Source organism: Bolinopsis microptera, chromosome 13 (assembly GCF_026151205.1).
Source record: "Bolinopsis microptera isolate Bmic1 chromosome 13, MBARI_Bmic_1.0, whole genome shotgun sequence".
NCBI classification, from domain to species: domain Eukaryota; kingdom Metazoa; phylum Ctenophora; class Tentaculata; order Lobata; family Bolinopsidae; genus Bolinopsis; species Bolinopsis microptera.
In genome coordinates this window covers 145,022-164,015 of record NC_087084.1, presented here as the reverse complement: position 1 = coordinate 164,015, position 18,994 = coordinate 145,022, and the positions used below count along the sequence as shown (strand labels likewise).

At 41.5% G+C, this 18,994-nt stretch overlaps 2 protein-coding genes across 2 annotated transcripts; both read right to left on the bottom strand.

Moving 5' to 3' along the window:
• Positions 1 to 12,089: 12,089 nt before the first annotated feature.
• On the bottom strand, positions 12,090 to 13,496 carry LOC134825407 (fibroin heavy chain-like). The gene has a single exon (XM_063837584.1). It carries the CDS (start codon positions 13,494 to 13,496, stop codon positions 12,090 to 12,092), a length of 1,407 nt encoding a protein of 468 aa, XP_063693654.1.
• Positions 13,497 to 13,541: 45 nt separating this feature from the next.
• Positions 13,542 to 18,962, bottom strand: LOC134825406 (fibroin heavy chain-like). The gene has a single exon (XM_063837583.1). It carries the CDS (start codon positions 18,960 to 18,962, stop codon positions 13,542 to 13,544), a length of 5,421 nt encoding a protein of 1,806 aa, XP_063693653.1.
• Positions 18,963 to 18,994: the final 32 nt, after the last annotated feature.

Here is an 18,994-nt window from a genome sequence, read left to right as displayed (position 1 = left end):
AACTTTGTGCATTAAGCATAATATATATTTAGCTATCACGTTCGGTAAAGCTAATACTTCTAGTTTATTGAAAATTTCCTTTGTGTGTGAAGGTGTACTGTTCAGATCTTTGTCATAAAAATAGCGGTGGTATTGGTTATCTGCAGCGCGAATGCCCTTTTTCTGGGCCGAGAAGACTCTTTTAACGGAGTTTAGCGATCTTGTTCCCCAAACTGTGCAGCAGTAGTACAAGTGAGACTGAACAAAGCTGTTGTATATCAACTTGAGTGCTTTGTTAGGTACAGAGCCTTTGAGTTTGTAGAGAATGCCCGCATTTCTAGATACTTTAGTGGCTAAATGTCTAATGTGGTGGGCCCAATTTAGCTTGGTATCAATGATCACGCCAAGAAACTTTTCGTGATCACTTTGCTTTAATCGTTCACCTCCCATGTAAATTTCTATATCCTCAGTTTTCTTATTTGTAAAGATCATATATTTAGTTTTGCTAGCATTTAATTTAAGCCCGTTATTAGTAGCCCAATCAATTATCAAAGTCAGAATCTCATTCACCATTGCATTAAGTTGTTCAACTGTATTTGTACTTATTATTAGGTTTGCGTCGTCAGCGAAATAAATATGTTTAGCTAAATTACTAATCTGAGGAAGGTCGTTGATGTAAATTATGAACAGAATTGGTCCGAGAATGGAGCCCTGTGGTACTCCGTAGTTAAGTTTGAGGTGAGAGGACTTGCAGTTGTTGACGCTCACGTATTGCTCTCTATCGGTAAGATATGAGTCAAACCAAGATAAAGCCAATCCCCGAACTCCATAGTGCTCAAGTTTTCTCAGAAGAATACTGCTGTCAACCATGTCAAAGGCCTTGCTGTAGTCCAATAGAAGCAATGCTGTGACCTGCTTTTTTCTAGTGCCCTGTGGATATGGTTTTGGGCTTCTAGTAAAGCATGTTCACAGCTATGCCCAGCTCGAAATCCGTATTGAGAGTCAAATAGGATTTTCTCTGTCTTTAAGTGATCTAATAGTCGCGCTTGCATAATTTTTTCAAAGATTTTTGAGAAACACGAAAGTAGTGAGATAGGTCGATAGTTTGAAACTTCAGCACGTGACCCACCTTTGTGAAGTGGAATTACTTTCGCGATTTTCAATTTATGTGGAAACTTCCCCTGATGTAGAGACGCAGAGACTAGGCAGCTAAGCACTGGCGCAAGTATATTGCTCACTTTTTTCAGGGGAAGTATACTCATATCAGAAGTCGACTTAATTTTCAGACCCTTAACTATTTCAATTATTTCTGATGCGGACGAATCTTCTAGATTCATGCTCCGCTGGCATTTGCTGTCTTGAGTTTCTGTTACGATAGTCCGGCCCTCGGAGCATACGAGACCATTTTCTCTCTTAAGAGTCTCAGCTATATTGCAGAAATAGTCATTGAAGCTATTCGCAATTTGCTGAGAATCTGTTATCTCGCTCCCATTATAGTTAATTTTGTTTATCTTAATTTTGCCTTTTTTCTTTCTGTTTAACAAGTTATTAACCATTTGCCATTGTTTTCTGCTGTCGCTAGAATATTTTGTAAAGTATGCGTTGTAATATTTGTTTTTGGCCTTATCCACGTGTTTATTCACAAATTTCTTCATTTTCTTGTACCTAATATCATTTTCAGTGGTCGGGTTTGTGACAAAATCTTCATAAAATTTATTTTTGCGATCACATGCGCACCGTAACCATTCTTGGATCCACGGCTTTGTGTTTTTACGGCGGCCTGGTTTACTCTTTTTTGCCTTAATTGGGAAATTTCGGTCGTATAGTTCACTATATTTTTTCTCGAAAGCCTCAAATTTTTCATCTGCAGAATCATAGTTATTAACCAAGTTCCAGTCTACGGCAGAAATGTCGTTCTCGAACTTTTTGATGCTGTCATCGTTTATTACTCGAGAAGATGTTTCTGTTGTATCTTCTTGAAGTTTACAACTGAGCCTATTCTGATCAACCATAATTGTGACAAGTTGCCAAGTGGTCAGAGATTGATTCAGAATTTACTCCCGATTTTGTAACAGCGTGGCAATTATTGACGAAAATATGGTCAATGGTCTACGGCAGAAATGTCGTTCTCGAACTTTTTGATGCTGTCATCGTTTATTACTCGAGAAGATGTTTCTGTTGTATCTTCTTGAAGTTTACAACTGAGCCTATTCTGATCAACCATAATTGTGACAAGTTGCCAAGTGGTCAGAGATTGATTCAGAATTTACTCCCGATTTTGTAACAGCGTGGCAATTATTGACGAAAATATGGTCAATGATAGTCGCACTGTGATCTGTGACTCTAGTTGGTCTTGATATCACAGGAGCGAATCCGTGCTCTGCTAAAGTGTCCACACACTTAGTAACGGAGTCTATTCTCCCGTAATCTAGTTATAGGTCTATGTTAGTATCACCAGCCAGTATGATATTTTTGTTTCGATGTCTTCGATGCTGCTGTGGCACCTTCTGCAGCCTTGCAAAGAAACTTAAAACCACATTTCACAGCTAAGTCCAACAATCTGTTAACAAAATCCTCAACACTTTCTGCTTCCTCCAGATACATGGAATAGAACTGGTGTCAGTACGTTGAAGTACTGACAGATGGTCTGTTGTAGGATTCCAACTTCTTGACCAGATTGTCATAACTGCTTCGTTCTTCTGCACTAAAGTTCTTGATCGTGCCGCTGGCTTCCTCGCCTATTACTGTTTTTAGGATAGCAAGCTTCCTCGGTGCTGAGCAGTCAGTTACCATGGTTACAGTTAGTAGCAGTCCTCTCCAATAGTCTACCTTCTCTAACCACTCCACAATGGAATTTCCAATTCTATAGGGACCGACCGTGATTGTTACTGAGTTCATGATACTGGCAACCTTGAACTGTTTACTTGATCTGACACCATGTAATGATTGCTTGAGTGGGTAATAAAACACGTAGCCGTTTCTTGAGAACTAGATCAAATCATAAAGGGACCTATGGAACAATCAATAGGTTAGTACATATAAATAATCAATATGATATAATACTACAACATAGATTACCAACTGGCCCAAAGTTTAAAGGGTGTGTTGGTGCGCATCGTAAGAATTTGTTCAAGATTATTGTGAAACAACGAATATGCATCGAGCAACTATTCATTTTCACTACAAAACAATGACCCAAGCCAAGGGTCTTACTCTTCCGCTAATCCTCGTTGCCACGTAACATGATATAATCACGACCAAAAATAGTTTCACCAACTGGAGCGAGGAAAACATGGGTGAATTCTGTTTTCTCTGTATTGATGAATAAGTTGAATAAGTTTAACTCCTTGATCAAGACTTCCATGGTTATTGGGAGGATAGCTTCTAGGGATTCTATCTCTACAAAATTACAATCTCCAGGGGTACGGACTATGGTAAATTTCACAATCACTAGTTGAAGTTCCTGATCTCTTGCCTACAAAACTTTTAATAATATGCGCGCATTTTTGTGTCGCCGTCGATTTGTATTTGGTTTGGTTGTAGCTCACTTCTAATTTTACGCGTTATTTTGTTTTATCTTACTATATAAAGCGAGACGATATATGTATATAGAAATTTTACCAAAACCCAAAATCATGGGTAGAGTGGACTGCTGCCAGTGTCTCTCTTTCCCAAACAAAAGGCAATGATATCAATTTGAATGACCGTTATCAAATGCAAAATGATACCGAGAATGAAATCGGTCGCTCGCTTTTCCCATTCTTTTACAATTCGATCACTGACTGAATATGCCACTTTATACTCATTCAAGTTGGCATTAAATTCATATATAATGACATTGAACTGTCGTGGCAAAGCAGAATTTGTTCAAAATCACGAATGAGCAAAATTTGAACCTTTCGCACGTGCAAACCTTGAGCGGAAGTTGCGTGCGCATCCAATATTGAATCACCGTAAATTTTTGCATGATGGTGTTTTATATATAGTCTGAATTTTGATAAGCATAAAAATCTTCAAAGTATTTCAAGAAGAACTGTAATCACAACGGCACTCCAAAGTTGACGGAAATCGGTGAAAACAGCAATATTCAGTGATTTTAGCAATTTTCTATCAATTTGGGTGTGGCCCCACGTGTGCAACTTTTCGATTTTCAACTTTAAAACTAGCCTATGACACAATTTAGACCTTTATGAAGCAAAATTGAGCTCCACAACCCAAGGGATGGTGCAACACCAGAGAATACTAGAACGTAAAATTAGCGTTTTTATAAAATTATTCTTTAAAAAAGCACTAACTTCAATAGCGAATATCTTTATGAAGGAGCAAGCTAAAAACACTTTCCGGTAGATTTTCAGAATGCTTAAACAATTATCTAACTTCTTTGTCCTCAAATTTTGAATAAAATTACTCCTTAATGGCGAAAAATTGATTTTAAAAATGATTACTTTGTGAAAAATCAAGTTTTAAAAATGGTTAACTTGATGACGTCATCAAGTGGTGATGATGACGTTGAATTACTTTTTAACATAATGTAAACTAAATTCTAAACAATTACCTTCAAGACCTGTGGTCCAAAATGGCTGTATCTTTAAAGCTTCTGAATCTACGGATTATAGGCTATAAATATAGCCTATAATTGACTGGCAAAGCGTCTATCCCTGAATATATATTATATGTATTTTGTCGCTGTACTCCTACACATTAAAAGTCGGTGTTGATTAGATCTTCGAAATAAGTCTTTGCATCATTTTATTAAACATCGTTATCTGAGATAAAATTGTTCTAAAAGCAACTGGAACATTCACAAATCTTTAAAATAACTTACAAACTAGGAAAGGGAAACAAGTCTTAGGAAGACGTACAAAACTATGTGACTTAAAACGGTACAAAACTTAAATATACTGAGTATAAATAATCAAACGAAAAGAATAGCTGAGTACATTTTATCTAATCTATTAAAGATTAGTTTCTCGGAAAAAGCTAGATTTCTCTGAATCAAGCAGTAAAAATATATAAATAGTAATGAATATAACACGTCTCTGATAGCAATATTGTAAACTAAACACGGGTTTATAGGCTAAGATCATATTAAATAAAATAAATAAACTAAACACTAAGCTCCAGCGGATTTAAAAAGGATGTGGTTACTATCGAGGGTGTTCATACCCCCATAACGCTCAAGGGTTTTCAATTGGGTCTGGTAGAACCCCTCTCTAGCTTCCATGGCCTTTTCCCGATCTGCTTGACTTATTTCAGGTTTAAATTCTAGAGCGTCCACTATAATAACAGAAAGGTGCGTACTAAGTGAAGAGTTATAAAAGGCTACTGAACTAAAATCTAAATCATGATCAATATCTAAAAAGTGATTTACTAACTTACAACTTCTGATACCTTTCTTAATGTGGCTCTTATGATTAGAAAATCTCTTAGGGAGATTAGAAGTAGTATATCCTACATACGACTGTTTACAAGTTCTACACTCCATTAAATAAATAAGGTTATTACTCTGACAAGTTATATATTTAGTAATAGGGAAAACTTGTTTGGAATGGTGACTACTAAATTTGGAACAAGGGGACAGGAAACTTTGCTTACAAACATAGCATTTTCCACAGGCATGGCACCCTGCGTTGTCAGCCTCCCGAACAGCCGGCAATATTGCAGCGTCTGGTTCAAGAAATTGACTAGCAGTGGCTTCTCCATCTCTATCACTGCTTACAGTTCCACTAGCACGATACTTATTGTGTACAAGCATGCCACCGATAGTTTGATTCTTTCGGTGACTTACAAAGACACTGTCAAGTGTCAGCACGTACTAGCTTCTTCAAGGCTGGATCGAGATTAAGAAGGTGCTTATACTTGTGAATAATGCTCCCCATGTTGGGAAGTGCTGGATTCTGATCCATCACCATGGGTATTAGACAAGTAGTCGTCTCATCCTTATTTTTAGGGGCATACAAGTTTTTCCTATTGGTTATATCACTAAATTTGTTGAAAGCATCGTCTATAATACTAGAATGGTAACCACGGGCTACAAGGTAACCAGTATATACCTCCCTTTGCTCTAAGAAATTAGTGTCTTCACTATTGTTCTGCCTCACTCGCCTCGCCACACCATAGGGTATGTTTTTGAGAACATGGCTCCTATGAAATGAGGTGGGGATGAGATAGCAGTGGGTGTCACTGGGCTTAGAGTAAAGTTTGGTATGAATAACATCGCCAACAGCATAGACATAGGTGTTTAAAAACTCAACACCATCCTTAGAGTAGTCGTAAGTAAACACAAGGTCCGGATGGATACTATTGAGCCATTCCATAAATTGTAGAAGCTCCTCAACAGTACCAGGCCAGGCCATGTATATATCGTCACGCAACCTACCCCAAAATGCTGGTCTGTGTGGCGGGCCATGTTCTAAATCTCTTTCATTAACTAAAATATCGATCTTATCCATAGCACAATCTGCATACTCACATGAGTTCTTAGGACCCATCGCCGCTCCACGCTCCTGACGGTATGTTATACCGTTGAACGAAGCTATGTTGTAATCAAGAGTGATTTCTAGAGCACTAATAATGCATTCTGTACTGAACAATTGATCATAACTACTTCTTTCATTCAGGTGCTTGGTGCATTGTTGGATCCCCATATCCCTGGGGATATTGGTGAACATGTTGGATATATCTATGGCAACATGTATCACCTCCTTACCCAACAATATGGTGGACTCATTCAAGCTATCAATCTTCCTCAAAAAATGAGGGGTGTCAATAATTCTATAATCTAAAATAGCCTTCTTCAATTCGTATGCAGTCAGGGCAGATAGGTTCTCAATGTACGAACCACATCCAGTAGTAATCATCCTCCCAGGGTACAAATATCTTCAGATATACCATTCTCAGTTAAATTATTTTATTGTTAATAGTATAGAAAAAATGGTATATCGTGAGATATACCAGTTTGGAACAATTCTAGTTTTTAAAATGGTATATAGACAGATATACCATTTTTTAGAAGTGTTTTTTACACATGATATAGAATCTTTTAAATCAGTAAAATACATTTATCTCAAAACTATCAAAAACAGATATACCAGTTTTGCATGTGGTCCCTCATATGTATGTATATATCACGACAATCTGTCGTAAAACAGGGGTTCTAGAAAACCCATTTCCCGATGCTCCTGAAACTTGAAACTTTTTTTGCTGTCGATTTGGTCAACGTCTAGACGCCCTGAAAAATTTCAGATCTCTAACTCAATTTTAACATGGTTTTTAAGGCACCTGAATATGGCGATTTCGGGTTTTTACCGAATTTCGTATAACAGTGCTGGCGCGTATTTTAAGCAAATTTCTTAAAAATCTCAACATAACTATTTCTTATTTCTGTCATCTTTGACATCAAATTAGAATGTTTTGAACTAAAAATAAATCTGCTGAACGACTTCCGATGAGTCTTAATGCCTGAAAAACTCCTGCCGGAGGAGGCGGCCTTCGGCCGCCGCCTCCGGCCGGAGTGCACGCTTCGCGTGCACGAAAGAGGCTTCCAACGTGTACCAAAGGGGGTGTAAAGGGGTTATAATAGTAAATGGGGGTACAATAGTAAAGGGGGTACATAGTATTCCCCCAATAAAGACACCGCTCGTGCTTGCCAGCACTGTGATTAGAAATTAGAAATTAGAAATTAGAAATTAGAAATTAGAAAGATCATTATTCACGTATATTAAATACAATTATATTGTTATGTATCATATTATGATTTTGTAAACATTGGCCGGTGTACCAAAAACCGGTCCCCAAACAAACAAACAAAAATTACAAAATTACATGTGTCAGATCCAAATCAATTAAATGAAAATTATTCAACCAAACAAAAAACATAATATCATAAATAAAGAAATGGTTTCAAAGTGTGCACGGAATATGGATACTAAATCACAGCTTACTTTTAGGAAATCTTTCACGAAATAAATTATAAACAAAATTTCTAGTCTCAAGAATGTAATTCTCATTAAATAATTTACTGAATTCACTATTTGTGAGCATGTTGTGAAGTTCTGTGCTGTTTCTTTGTCTGATCTCCTTGTAGACTGGACATTCTTTAAGCAAATGGACTTCGTCTTCTTTAATGATGTCACTAAAAGGGAGCTCGTTCAGGAGGTCTAAGATATATATATATACAGGGTGGGCCAAAAGTCAGTGGACATACGTTGGTCTTAATAGCTCCGCCGTGTTTTATATTTGAGAGCTGTTGCTTTGCAAATGGCATACTGAACTTACTGGTTCGAGGATTCCGTCTTCAAAATTTTAAAATTAGAATATTTTAGACCACGCCCATTCAATATTAAAACACCTATATTGTTTTCTCTGAACATGCTGAACGCCTAATTTTTTTAGAGACAGTAAATTATTATATGTTGCATATGATCTGAAAACATGAGGCAAAACGGATTAGAAATGACGAAGTTATCAAGCTTTTTCTGTATCTCGTTAACAAAATTTACTGGGTGATTATGTGACACCGTGACACGACACCTTAATTGGGCACCCTTAACAATGCCCATAATGTTTAACGGGGTGGTTAACGGGGTCACCTTATCACGTGATTAGGTAAGCCAATCACCTGATCACACGTAATGAATAAACTCGTTATGCTCCGTATCTCGGTGATCTGAGAAGCTACAGTTCTACTTACTTTTTACGATTGGGCGATCCTCAATCGAAATCCCATTCACTGTCTGCGTCCACACGTCTCGATCATAACAGTTCAACTGGATCCCAGTGTCTCGAGCTACTACGTCCAGGAAGGTGAGTGGTCTCCTTCCACGGCCGGACTGGGCAAGTCGCCAGGGGAGGATAGAGGAGATAACTTGGTCAGAAGCCCTCATGCAATGCCCAGCAAATCTGGAACGCCTTGACGCAACCACTGAGGCAATAGATGGAAAGTTGCCATAGATCTGCTTGAGGGTTGGATGCTTCTTCCACGAGATGTTCTTGGCCTTCATTAAAAGACGGGTGTAGCATCCGTTGAGGCGCTTCTCAAGCTGCTTGTTTATGGTCCATGTCTCTGATCCATACAGCAATACTGATTCGACACAGGCTCTAAAGAACTTGACTTTCAGTTGTTCGGAAATGCCAGAGGACCAGACTTTTTGCAGTTTAATACAGGCTGACCAGGCCATTCCTTTCCTTGTGTTGAAATCCTTTCTACTGTCCGCAATGAAAGAACCGAGGTATTTAAAGTCATCACCTGTTTAATCTGGCGGCCTGAGATGGAATGTAGGTCGACAGTGTCAGGGATGTTGATGGTCATGAAGAGGTCTTAGAAGCATTCATAGCAAGACCAACTTGTGCGGCCGCATTTTCAAGGTCTGTCAGCAGAAGTTGGACTTGCTCTATGGTGTCTGAAATTAAGGCCAAATCATCAGCAAAGTCAAGGTCTGTGATTTTGACCGCAGGCACTCTTCGACTTTTCGTAGGCACGATGGTAAGACCGAATTCTTCAGCCATGCAGCTTCTGAGGACATATGATGAAAAGAAAGGGTGCCAGAGTGTCCCCTTGAAGAACTCCAATAAGTGTCCTAAAAATGTCAGTAAGGCCGTCGATGGTCTGGAAACGAGAGAACGATGAGTCATAACGTAGCCTGATAGCATCTACTAGTGGAGCAGGGATACCGTAGAGGGAGAGGATGTGGAAAAGGGCATCCCGGTTAATGCTGTCGAATGCTTTCGAAAAATCGACAAACACAATTGCGGCTGAGCGATTTCCGATCTTGCATTCCTCGAGTATACGACGTAGGGGCGGTAGGGCAAGGACCTGTGGGAGTGTGTATCTTCCTCTACGGAAACCAATTTGGTTTGGTCGCAAGAGGGGATCAATGAATGGGTAGATCCGGTTGAGGATGAGCTTGTTAAAAACTTTCGCTGCAACCGGTGCCAGTGAAATGCCACGGTAGTTTCCTGGATGAGTAAGATCTCCCTTTTTGGGGATAGGAATGATAGAGGCCGTTTTCCAGGCTTGAGCTATCACACCATCCATGAGTGCTTTGTTACAGAATCCGAGGAGGTTTTCACGTAGCTGGGGAAGCTTCCAGACTGAGGGAGGGATGCTATCTAGACCGGGTGACTTGGAGGACTTCAGAACCGTGTCGAGTTCTGACATGCTGAAGGATGAGCAGCTGATGGGCAGGGTGTCAGAGACTCGCTGGTTGAAGAAGGGGAGGGTGAGGTCAGGTGGAGGATGTTCTGTGCCTAGAAGGGAGTTGAAGTGCTCGAACCAGATGTTGAGTCGTTCTTCGATAGTGCCTCCTGGCACTTTGCAGTATGGCACAGTGTCGGAGGATGTTAGTAGTCTGATGATGTGCCAGAAAATGCGATGCCTGTGCTCAGGGTTAGTTTTCTCCAGACGGTTAGTCTGTTGTCGAATGTGCTGTGAAGTAGCAGCATTATAAGCTTCGTCCAGTTGCTTCTTTGCATCTTCAAGCTTTTCCTTGGACGAAAAAGAGGGGGAAATCCTGTGACCCAGGGACGCATCCTTTAGGTAATTGCGATGGAGTGCAATATTAGGATCGTTGTAATGATTTTCCCGTTTCCTCTTCCTCTTTTTTTGCAACACCTTAAGTGCTGTGGAATTAACTGTGCTTGTTCTACAGTTCTAATTTTTTCAGGAAAAACATATGGGTACTGACTTTTGGCCCCCCTGTATATATGTGTGTTTATCCGTACCGTTTTACTGACACCACGGCCGCCACGGCATCAACTTTAATGCGACTTTCCGCAAAATCGTACAAGATATACAACTGAAACTTTTTTGACTAGGTGAAATGATTTAATGGCCTCCAAATCAGCATGAAAAATAAAAAATTGGCCAAGGAATAGGAATTTTAGAGCCCAAAATCTGGACCCCAAGCTGGGACAAAAGGAAATCGCGGCATGTACAGAATCGCGATTTTTTTCCTGCTAGTGTAAATAATGCACACATCAGGTATAATAATAATGTATAATAATAATGTCAGTTGTCACGTCAATTATTGTATCGTATGCCAACTTTATTGACTGTTATTCTGTCAATAATAAATTTCAAAATGTTGATGCTTACTAGTGGCTCAGTGGCTAAGTTGTTTATTCGCTTGTTTACTGGCCCGAATACCAGTGTGAATGATAGTGGCTCTCATTACTTCATTAGGGCTGCGAAAATAACACCAGTACATATGCGTCCCGACTGCAAGGAAATATGTACCAAGAGGACCGACTGCAAAAGAAAAGGAGATCGGCCACTTGCTCCTAGCTAACTAGGTTCAACATGTTGTTGTTGTTGTAGTTACTCAACACTCGTACTTCTACACATAGCAGCACAATTTCAGAAAAAAACATTCATTTTATTACACATACACTAAGCTAAGAGTTATGGATACAATTTTATTAGGTAAAGAAAAATTCTATTAGGTAAAGAACAACAAATTATGTTGGTATTTGTAATTAAAAAAGAAGGAGCTGTATAGACTAGCACAAAAAATATGAAAATGGTGATAGAACAAAAATCAAACATCCGAAAACAATATAACACAATTAATCAGTTAGTTTTCAAGCCCCACATAATTCTTCATATTGCCGTTTCAGTTCCTTACAAGTGGAGCCAACAGAAGATGCTCTACTGTAGTATATATCACTGAAAAGTTTGGAATTGACAGAGTCTTCATCAGCCGTAAATTCAACATCGTAAACACTAGATTTAATACCATCAAATCCTTCGGCAGAGGCACCACTTAAGAATTGACCATCATCGGACATCATATATCCGAAGCCAACTCCACCAGCTGTACCATATTCATCACCAGCAGCACTGATCTTGAATCCTTCGGCTGAATTACCACTGAAGAATTGACCATCATCGGACATCATATCTCCGAAGCCAACTACACCAGATGTACCATATTCATCACCAGCAGCACTGATCTTGAATCCTTCGGCTGAATTACCACTGAAGAATTGACCATCATCGGACATCATATCTCCGAAGCCAACTACACCAGCTGTACCATATTCATCACCAGCAGCACTGATCTTGAATCCTTCGGCTGAATTACCACTGAAGAATTGACCATCATCGGACATCATATCTCCGAAGCCAACTCCACCAGCTGTAGCGTATTCATCACCAGCTCCATCCTCTTGAATCCTTCAGCAGAAGCACCACTGAAGAATTGACCATCATCGGACATCATATCTCCGAAGCCAACTCCACCAGCTGTACCATATTCATCACCAGCAGCACTGATCTTGAATCCTTCGGCTGAATTACCACTGACGAATTGACCATCATCGGTTATCATATCTCCGAAGCCAACTCCACCAGCTGTACCATATTCATCACCAGCAGCACTGATCTTGAATCCTTCGGCAGAAGCACCACTGAAGAATTGATCATCATCGGACTTCATATCTTCGAAGCTAACTCCACCAGCTGTAGCGTATCCATCACCAGCTCCATCCTCAGTGAATATTTCAGCAGAAGCACCACTATAGAATTGACCATCATCGGACATCATATCTCCGAAGCCAACTCCACCAGCTGTACCATATTCATCACCAGCAGCACTGATCTTGAATCCTTCGGCTGAATTACCACTGACGAATTGACCATCATCGGTTATCATATCTCCGAAGCCAACTCCACCAGCTGTACCATATTCATCACCAGCAGCACTGATCTTGAATCCTTCGGCTGAATTACCACTGACGAATTGACCATCATCGGTAATCATATCTCCGAAGCCAACTCCACCAGCTGTACCATATTCATCACCAGCAGCACTGATCTTGAATCCTTCGGCAGAAGCACCACTGAAGAATTGATCATCATCGGACATCATATCTTCGAAGCCAACTGCACCAGCTGTAGCGTATCCATCACCAGCTCCATCCTTAGCGAATGTTTCAGCAGAAGCACCTTTGAAGAATTGACCATCATCAGACATCATATTTCCAAAGCCAACTCCACTAGCTGTAGCGTATCCATCACCAGCTCCATCCTCAGTGAATATTTCAGCAGAAGCACCACTATAAAATTGACCATCATCGGACATCATATCTCCGAAGCCAACTCCAACAGCTGTACCATATTCATCACCAGCAGCACTGATCTTGAATCCTTCAGCAGAAGCACCTTTGAAGAATTGACCATCATCGGACATCATATTTCCAAAGCCAACTCCACCAGCTGTAGCGTATCCATCACCAGCTATATCCTCAGTGAATATTTCAGCAGAAGCACCACTATAGAATTGACCATCATCGGACATCATATCTCCGAAGCCAACTCCACCAGCTGTACCATATTCATCACCAGCAGCACTGATCTTGAATCCTTCGGCTGAATTACCACTGACGAATTGACCATCATCGGTAATCATATCTCCGAAGCCAACTCCACCAGCTGTACCATATTCATCACCAGCAGCACTGATCTTGAATCCTTCGGCAGAAGCACCACTGAAGAATTGATCATCATCGGACTTCATATCTTCGGAGCTAACTCCACCAGCTGTAGCGTATCCATCACCAGCTCAATCCTCAGTGAATATTTCAGCAGAAGCACCACTATAGAATTGACCATCATCGGACATCATATCTCCGAAGCCAACTCCACCAGCTGTACCATATTCATCACCAGCAGCACTGATCTTGAATCCTTCGGTTGAATTACCACTGACGAATTGACCATCATCGGGCATTATATCTCCGTAGCTAATTCCACCAGCTGTACCATATTCATTACCAGCAGCACTGATCTTGAATCCTTCGGCTGAATTACCACTGAAGAATTGACCATCATCGGTAATTATATCTCCGAAGCCAACTACACCAGATGTACCATATTCATCACCAGCAGCACTGATCTTGAATCCTTCGGCAGAAGCACCACTGAAGAATTGATCATCATCGGACATCATATCTTCGAAGCCAACTGCACCAGCTGTAGCGTATTCATCACCAGCTCCATCCTCAGCGAATGTTTCAGCAGAAGCACCTTTGAAGAATTGACCATCATCGGACATCATATCTCCGAAGCCAACTCCACCAGCTGTAACGTATCCATCACCAGCTATATCCTCAGTGAATATTTCAGCAGAAGCACCACTATAGAATTGACCATCATCGGACATCATATCTCCGAAACCAACTCCACCAGCTGTTCCATATTCATCACCAGCAGCACTGATCTTGAATCCTTCGGCAGAAGCACCACTGAAGAATTGATCATCATCGGACTTCATATCTTCGGAGCTAACTCCACCAGCTGTAGCGTATCCATCACCAGCTCCATCCTCAGTGAATATTTCAGCAGAAGCACCACTATAGAATTGACCATCATAGGACATCATATCTCCGAAGCCAACTCCACCAGCTGTACCATATTCATCACCAGCAGCACTGATCTTGAATCCTTCGGCTGAATTACCACTGACGAATTGACCATCATCGGTTATCATATCTCCGAAGCCAACTCCACCAGCTGTACCATATTCATCACCAGCAGCACTGATCTTGAAGCCTTCGGCTGAATTACCACTGACGAATTGACCATCATCGGTAATTATATCTCCGAAGCCAACTCCACCAGCTGTACCATATTCATCACCAGCAGCACTGATCTTGAATCCTTCGGCAGAAGCACCACTGAAGAATTGATCATCATCGGACATCATATCTTCGAAGCCAACTGCACCAGCTGTAGCGTATTCATCACCAGCTCCATCCTCAGCGAATGTTTCAGCAGAAGCACCTTTGAAGAATTGACCATCATCAGACATCATATTTCCAAAGCCAACTCCACTAGCTGTAGCGTATCCATCACCAGCTCTATCCTCAGTGAATATTTCAGCAGAATCACCACTATAAAATTGACCATCATCGGACATCATATCTCCGAAGCCAACTCCAACAGCTGTACCATATTCATCACCAGCAGCACTGATCTTGAATCCTTCGGCTGAATTACCACTGACGAATTGATCATGATCGGACATCATATCTCCGAAGTCGACTCCACTAGCCGTAGCGTATCCATCACCAGCTCCATCCTCAGTGAATGTTTCAGCAGAAGCACCTTTAAAGAATTGACCATCATCGGGCATCATATCTCCGTAGCTAATTCCACCAGCTGTACCATATTCATTACCAGCAGCACTGATCTTGAATCCTTCGGCTGAATTACCACTGAAGAATTGACCATCATCGGACATCATATCTCCGAAGCCAACTACACCAGATGTACCATATTCATCACCAGCAGCACTGATCTTGAATCCTTCGGCTGAATTACCACTGACGAATTGACCATCATCGGTAATCATATCTCCGAAGCCAACTCCACCAACTGTACCATATTCATCACCAGCAGCACTGATCTTGAATCCTTCGGCAGAAGCACCACTGAAGAATTGATCATCATCGGACATCATATCTTCGAAGCCAACTGCACCAGCTGTAGCGTATCCATCACCAGCTCCATCCTTAGCGAATGTTTCAGCAGAAGCACTTTTGAAGAATTGACCATCATCAGACATCATATCTTCGAAGCCAACTCCACCAGCTGTACCATATTCATCACCAGCAGCACTGATCTTGAATCCTTTGGCAGAAGCACCACTGAAGAATTGACCATCATCGGACATCATATCTCCGAAGCCAACTCCAACAGCTGTACCATATTCATCACCAGCAGCACTGATCTTGAATCCTTCCGCTGAATTACCACTGACGAATTGATCATGATCGGACATCATATCTCCGAAGTCGACTCCACTAGCTGTAGCGTATCCATCACCAGCTCCATCCTCAGTAAATGTTTCAGCAGAAGCACCTTTGAAGAATTGACCATCATCGGACATCATATCTCCGTAGCCAACTCCACCAGCTGTACCATATTCATTACCAGCAGCACTGATCTTGAATCCTTCGGCTGAATTACCACTAAAGAATTGACCATCATCGGACATCATATCTCCGAAGCCAACTACACCAGATGTACCATATTCATCACCAGCAGCACTGATCTTGAATCCTTCGGCTGAATTACCACTGACGAATTGACCATCATCAGTTATCATATCTCCGAAGCCAACTCCACCAGCTGTACCATATTCATCACCAGCAGCACTGATCTTGAATCCTTCGGCAGAAGCACCACTGAAGAATTGATCATCATCGGACATCATATCTTCGAAGCCAACCGCACCAGCTGTAGCGTATTCATCACCAGCTCCATCCTCAGCGAATGTTTCAGCAGAAGCACCTTTGAAGAATTGACCATCATCGGACATCATATTTCTGAAGCCAACTCCACCAGCTGTAGCGAATCCATCACCAGCTCCATCCTCAGTGAATATTTCAGCAGAAGCACCACTATAAAATTGACCATCATCGGACATCATATCTCCGAAGCCAACTCCAACAGCTGTACCATATTCATCACCAGCAGCACTGATCTTGAATCCTTCGGCTGAATTACCACTGACGAATTGATCATGATCGGACATCATATCTCCGAAGTCGACTCCACTAGCCGTAGCGTATCCATCACCAGCTCCATCCTCAGTGAATATTTCAGCAGAAGCAACACTAAAGAATTGACCATCATCGGACATCAAATCTCCGAAGCCAACTCCACCAGCTGTACCATATTCATCACCAGCAGCACTGATCTTGAATCCTTCGGCTGAATTACCACTGACAAATTGACCATCATCGGTTATCATATCTCCGAATCCAACTCCACCAGCTGTACCATATTCATCACCAGCAGCACTGATCTTGAATCCTTCGGCTGAATTACCACTGACGAATTGACCATCATCGGTAATCATATCTCCGAAGCCAACTCCACCAGCTGTACCATATTCATCACCAGCAGTACTGATCTTAAATCTTTCGGCAGAAGCACCACTGAAGTATTGATCATCATCGGACATCATATCTTCGAAGCCAACTACACCAGCTGTAGCGTATCCATCACCAGCTCCATCCTCAGCGAATGTTTTAGCAGAAGCACCTTTGAAGAATTGACCATCATCGGACATCATATTTCCGAAGCCAACTCCACCAGCTGTAGCGTATTCATCACCAGCTCCATCCTCAGTGAATAATTCAGCAGAAGCACCACTATAGAATTGACCATCATCGGACATCATATCTCCGAAGCCAACTCCACCAGCTGTACCATATTCATCACCAGCAGCACTGATCTTGAATCCTTCAGCTGAATTACCACTGACGAATTGACCATCATCGGTTATCATATCTCCGAAGCCAACTCCACCAGCTGTACCAAATTCATCACCAGCAGCACTGATCTTGAATCCTTCGGCAGAAGCACCACTGAAGAATTGATCATCATCGGACATCATATCTTCGAAGCTAACTCCACCAGCTGTAGCGTATCCATCACCAGCTCCATCCTCTATGAATGTTTTAGCAGAAGCACCTTTGAAGAATTGACCATCATTGGATATCATATTTCCGAAGCCAACTCCACCAGCTGTACCATATTCATCACCAGCAGCACTGATCTTGAATCCTTCGGCTGAATTACCATTGACGTATTGACTATCATCAGTTATCATATCTCTGAAGCCAACTGCACCAGCTGCAGCGTATCCATCAACAGCTCCATCCTCAACGAATGTTTCAGCAGAAGCACCTTTGAAGAATTGACCATCATCGGACATCATATCTCCGAAGCCAACTCCACCAGCTGTACCATATTCATCACCAGCAGTACTGATCTTGAATCTTTCGGCAGAAGCACCACTGAAGAATTGATCATCATCGGACATCATATCTTCGAAGCCAACTGCACCAGTTGTAGCGTATCCATCACCAGCTCCATCCTCAGTGAATATTTCAGCAGAAGCACCACTATAGAATTGACCATCATCGGACATCATATCTCCGAAGCCAACTCCACCAGCTGTACCATATTCATCACCAGCAGCACTGATCTTGAATCCTTCGGCTGAATTACCACTGACGAATTGACCATCATCGGTTATCATATCTCCGAAGCCAACTCCACCAGCTGTACCATATTCATCACCAGCAGCACTGATCTTGAATCCTTCGGCAGAAGCACCACTGAAGAATTGATCATCATCAGACATCATATCTTCGAAGCTAACTCCACCAGCTGTAGCGTATCCATCACCAGCTCCATCTTCTATGAATGTTTCAGCAGAAGCACCTTTGAAGAATTGACCATCATCGGACATCATATCTCCGAAGCCAACTCGACCAGCTGTTCCATATTCATTACCAGCAGCACTGATCTTGAATCCTTCGGCTGAATTACCACTGACGAATTGACCATCATCGGACATCATATCTTCGAAGCCAACTGCACCAGCTGTAGCGTATCCATCACCAGCTCCATCCTCAGCGAATGTTTCAGTAGAACCACCTTTAAAGAATTGACCATCATCGGACATCATATCTTCGAACCCAACTCCACCAGCTATACCATATTCATCACCAGCAGCACTGATCTTGAATCCTTCGGCTTCTCCGAAGCCAACTTCACCAGCTGTACCATATTCATCAGCAGCAGCAATGATCTTGAATCCTTCGGCTGAATTACCACTGAATAATTGATCATCATCGGACATCATATCTTCGAAGCCAACTCCACCAGCTGTACCATATTCATCACCAGCAGCACTGATCTTGAATCCTTCGGCTGAATTACCACTGAAGAATTGACCATCATCGGTTATCATATCTCCGAAGCCAACTCCACCAGCTGTACCATATTCATCACCAACAGCACTGATCTTGAATCCTTCGGCAGAAGCACCACTGAAGAATTGATCATCATCGGTCATCATATCTTTGAAGCCAACTGCACCAGCTGTAGCGTATCCATCACCAGCTCCATCCTCAGCGAATGTTTCAGCTTTAGCACCTTTGAAGAATTGACCATCATCGGACATCATATCTCTGAAGCCAACTCCACCAGCTGTAC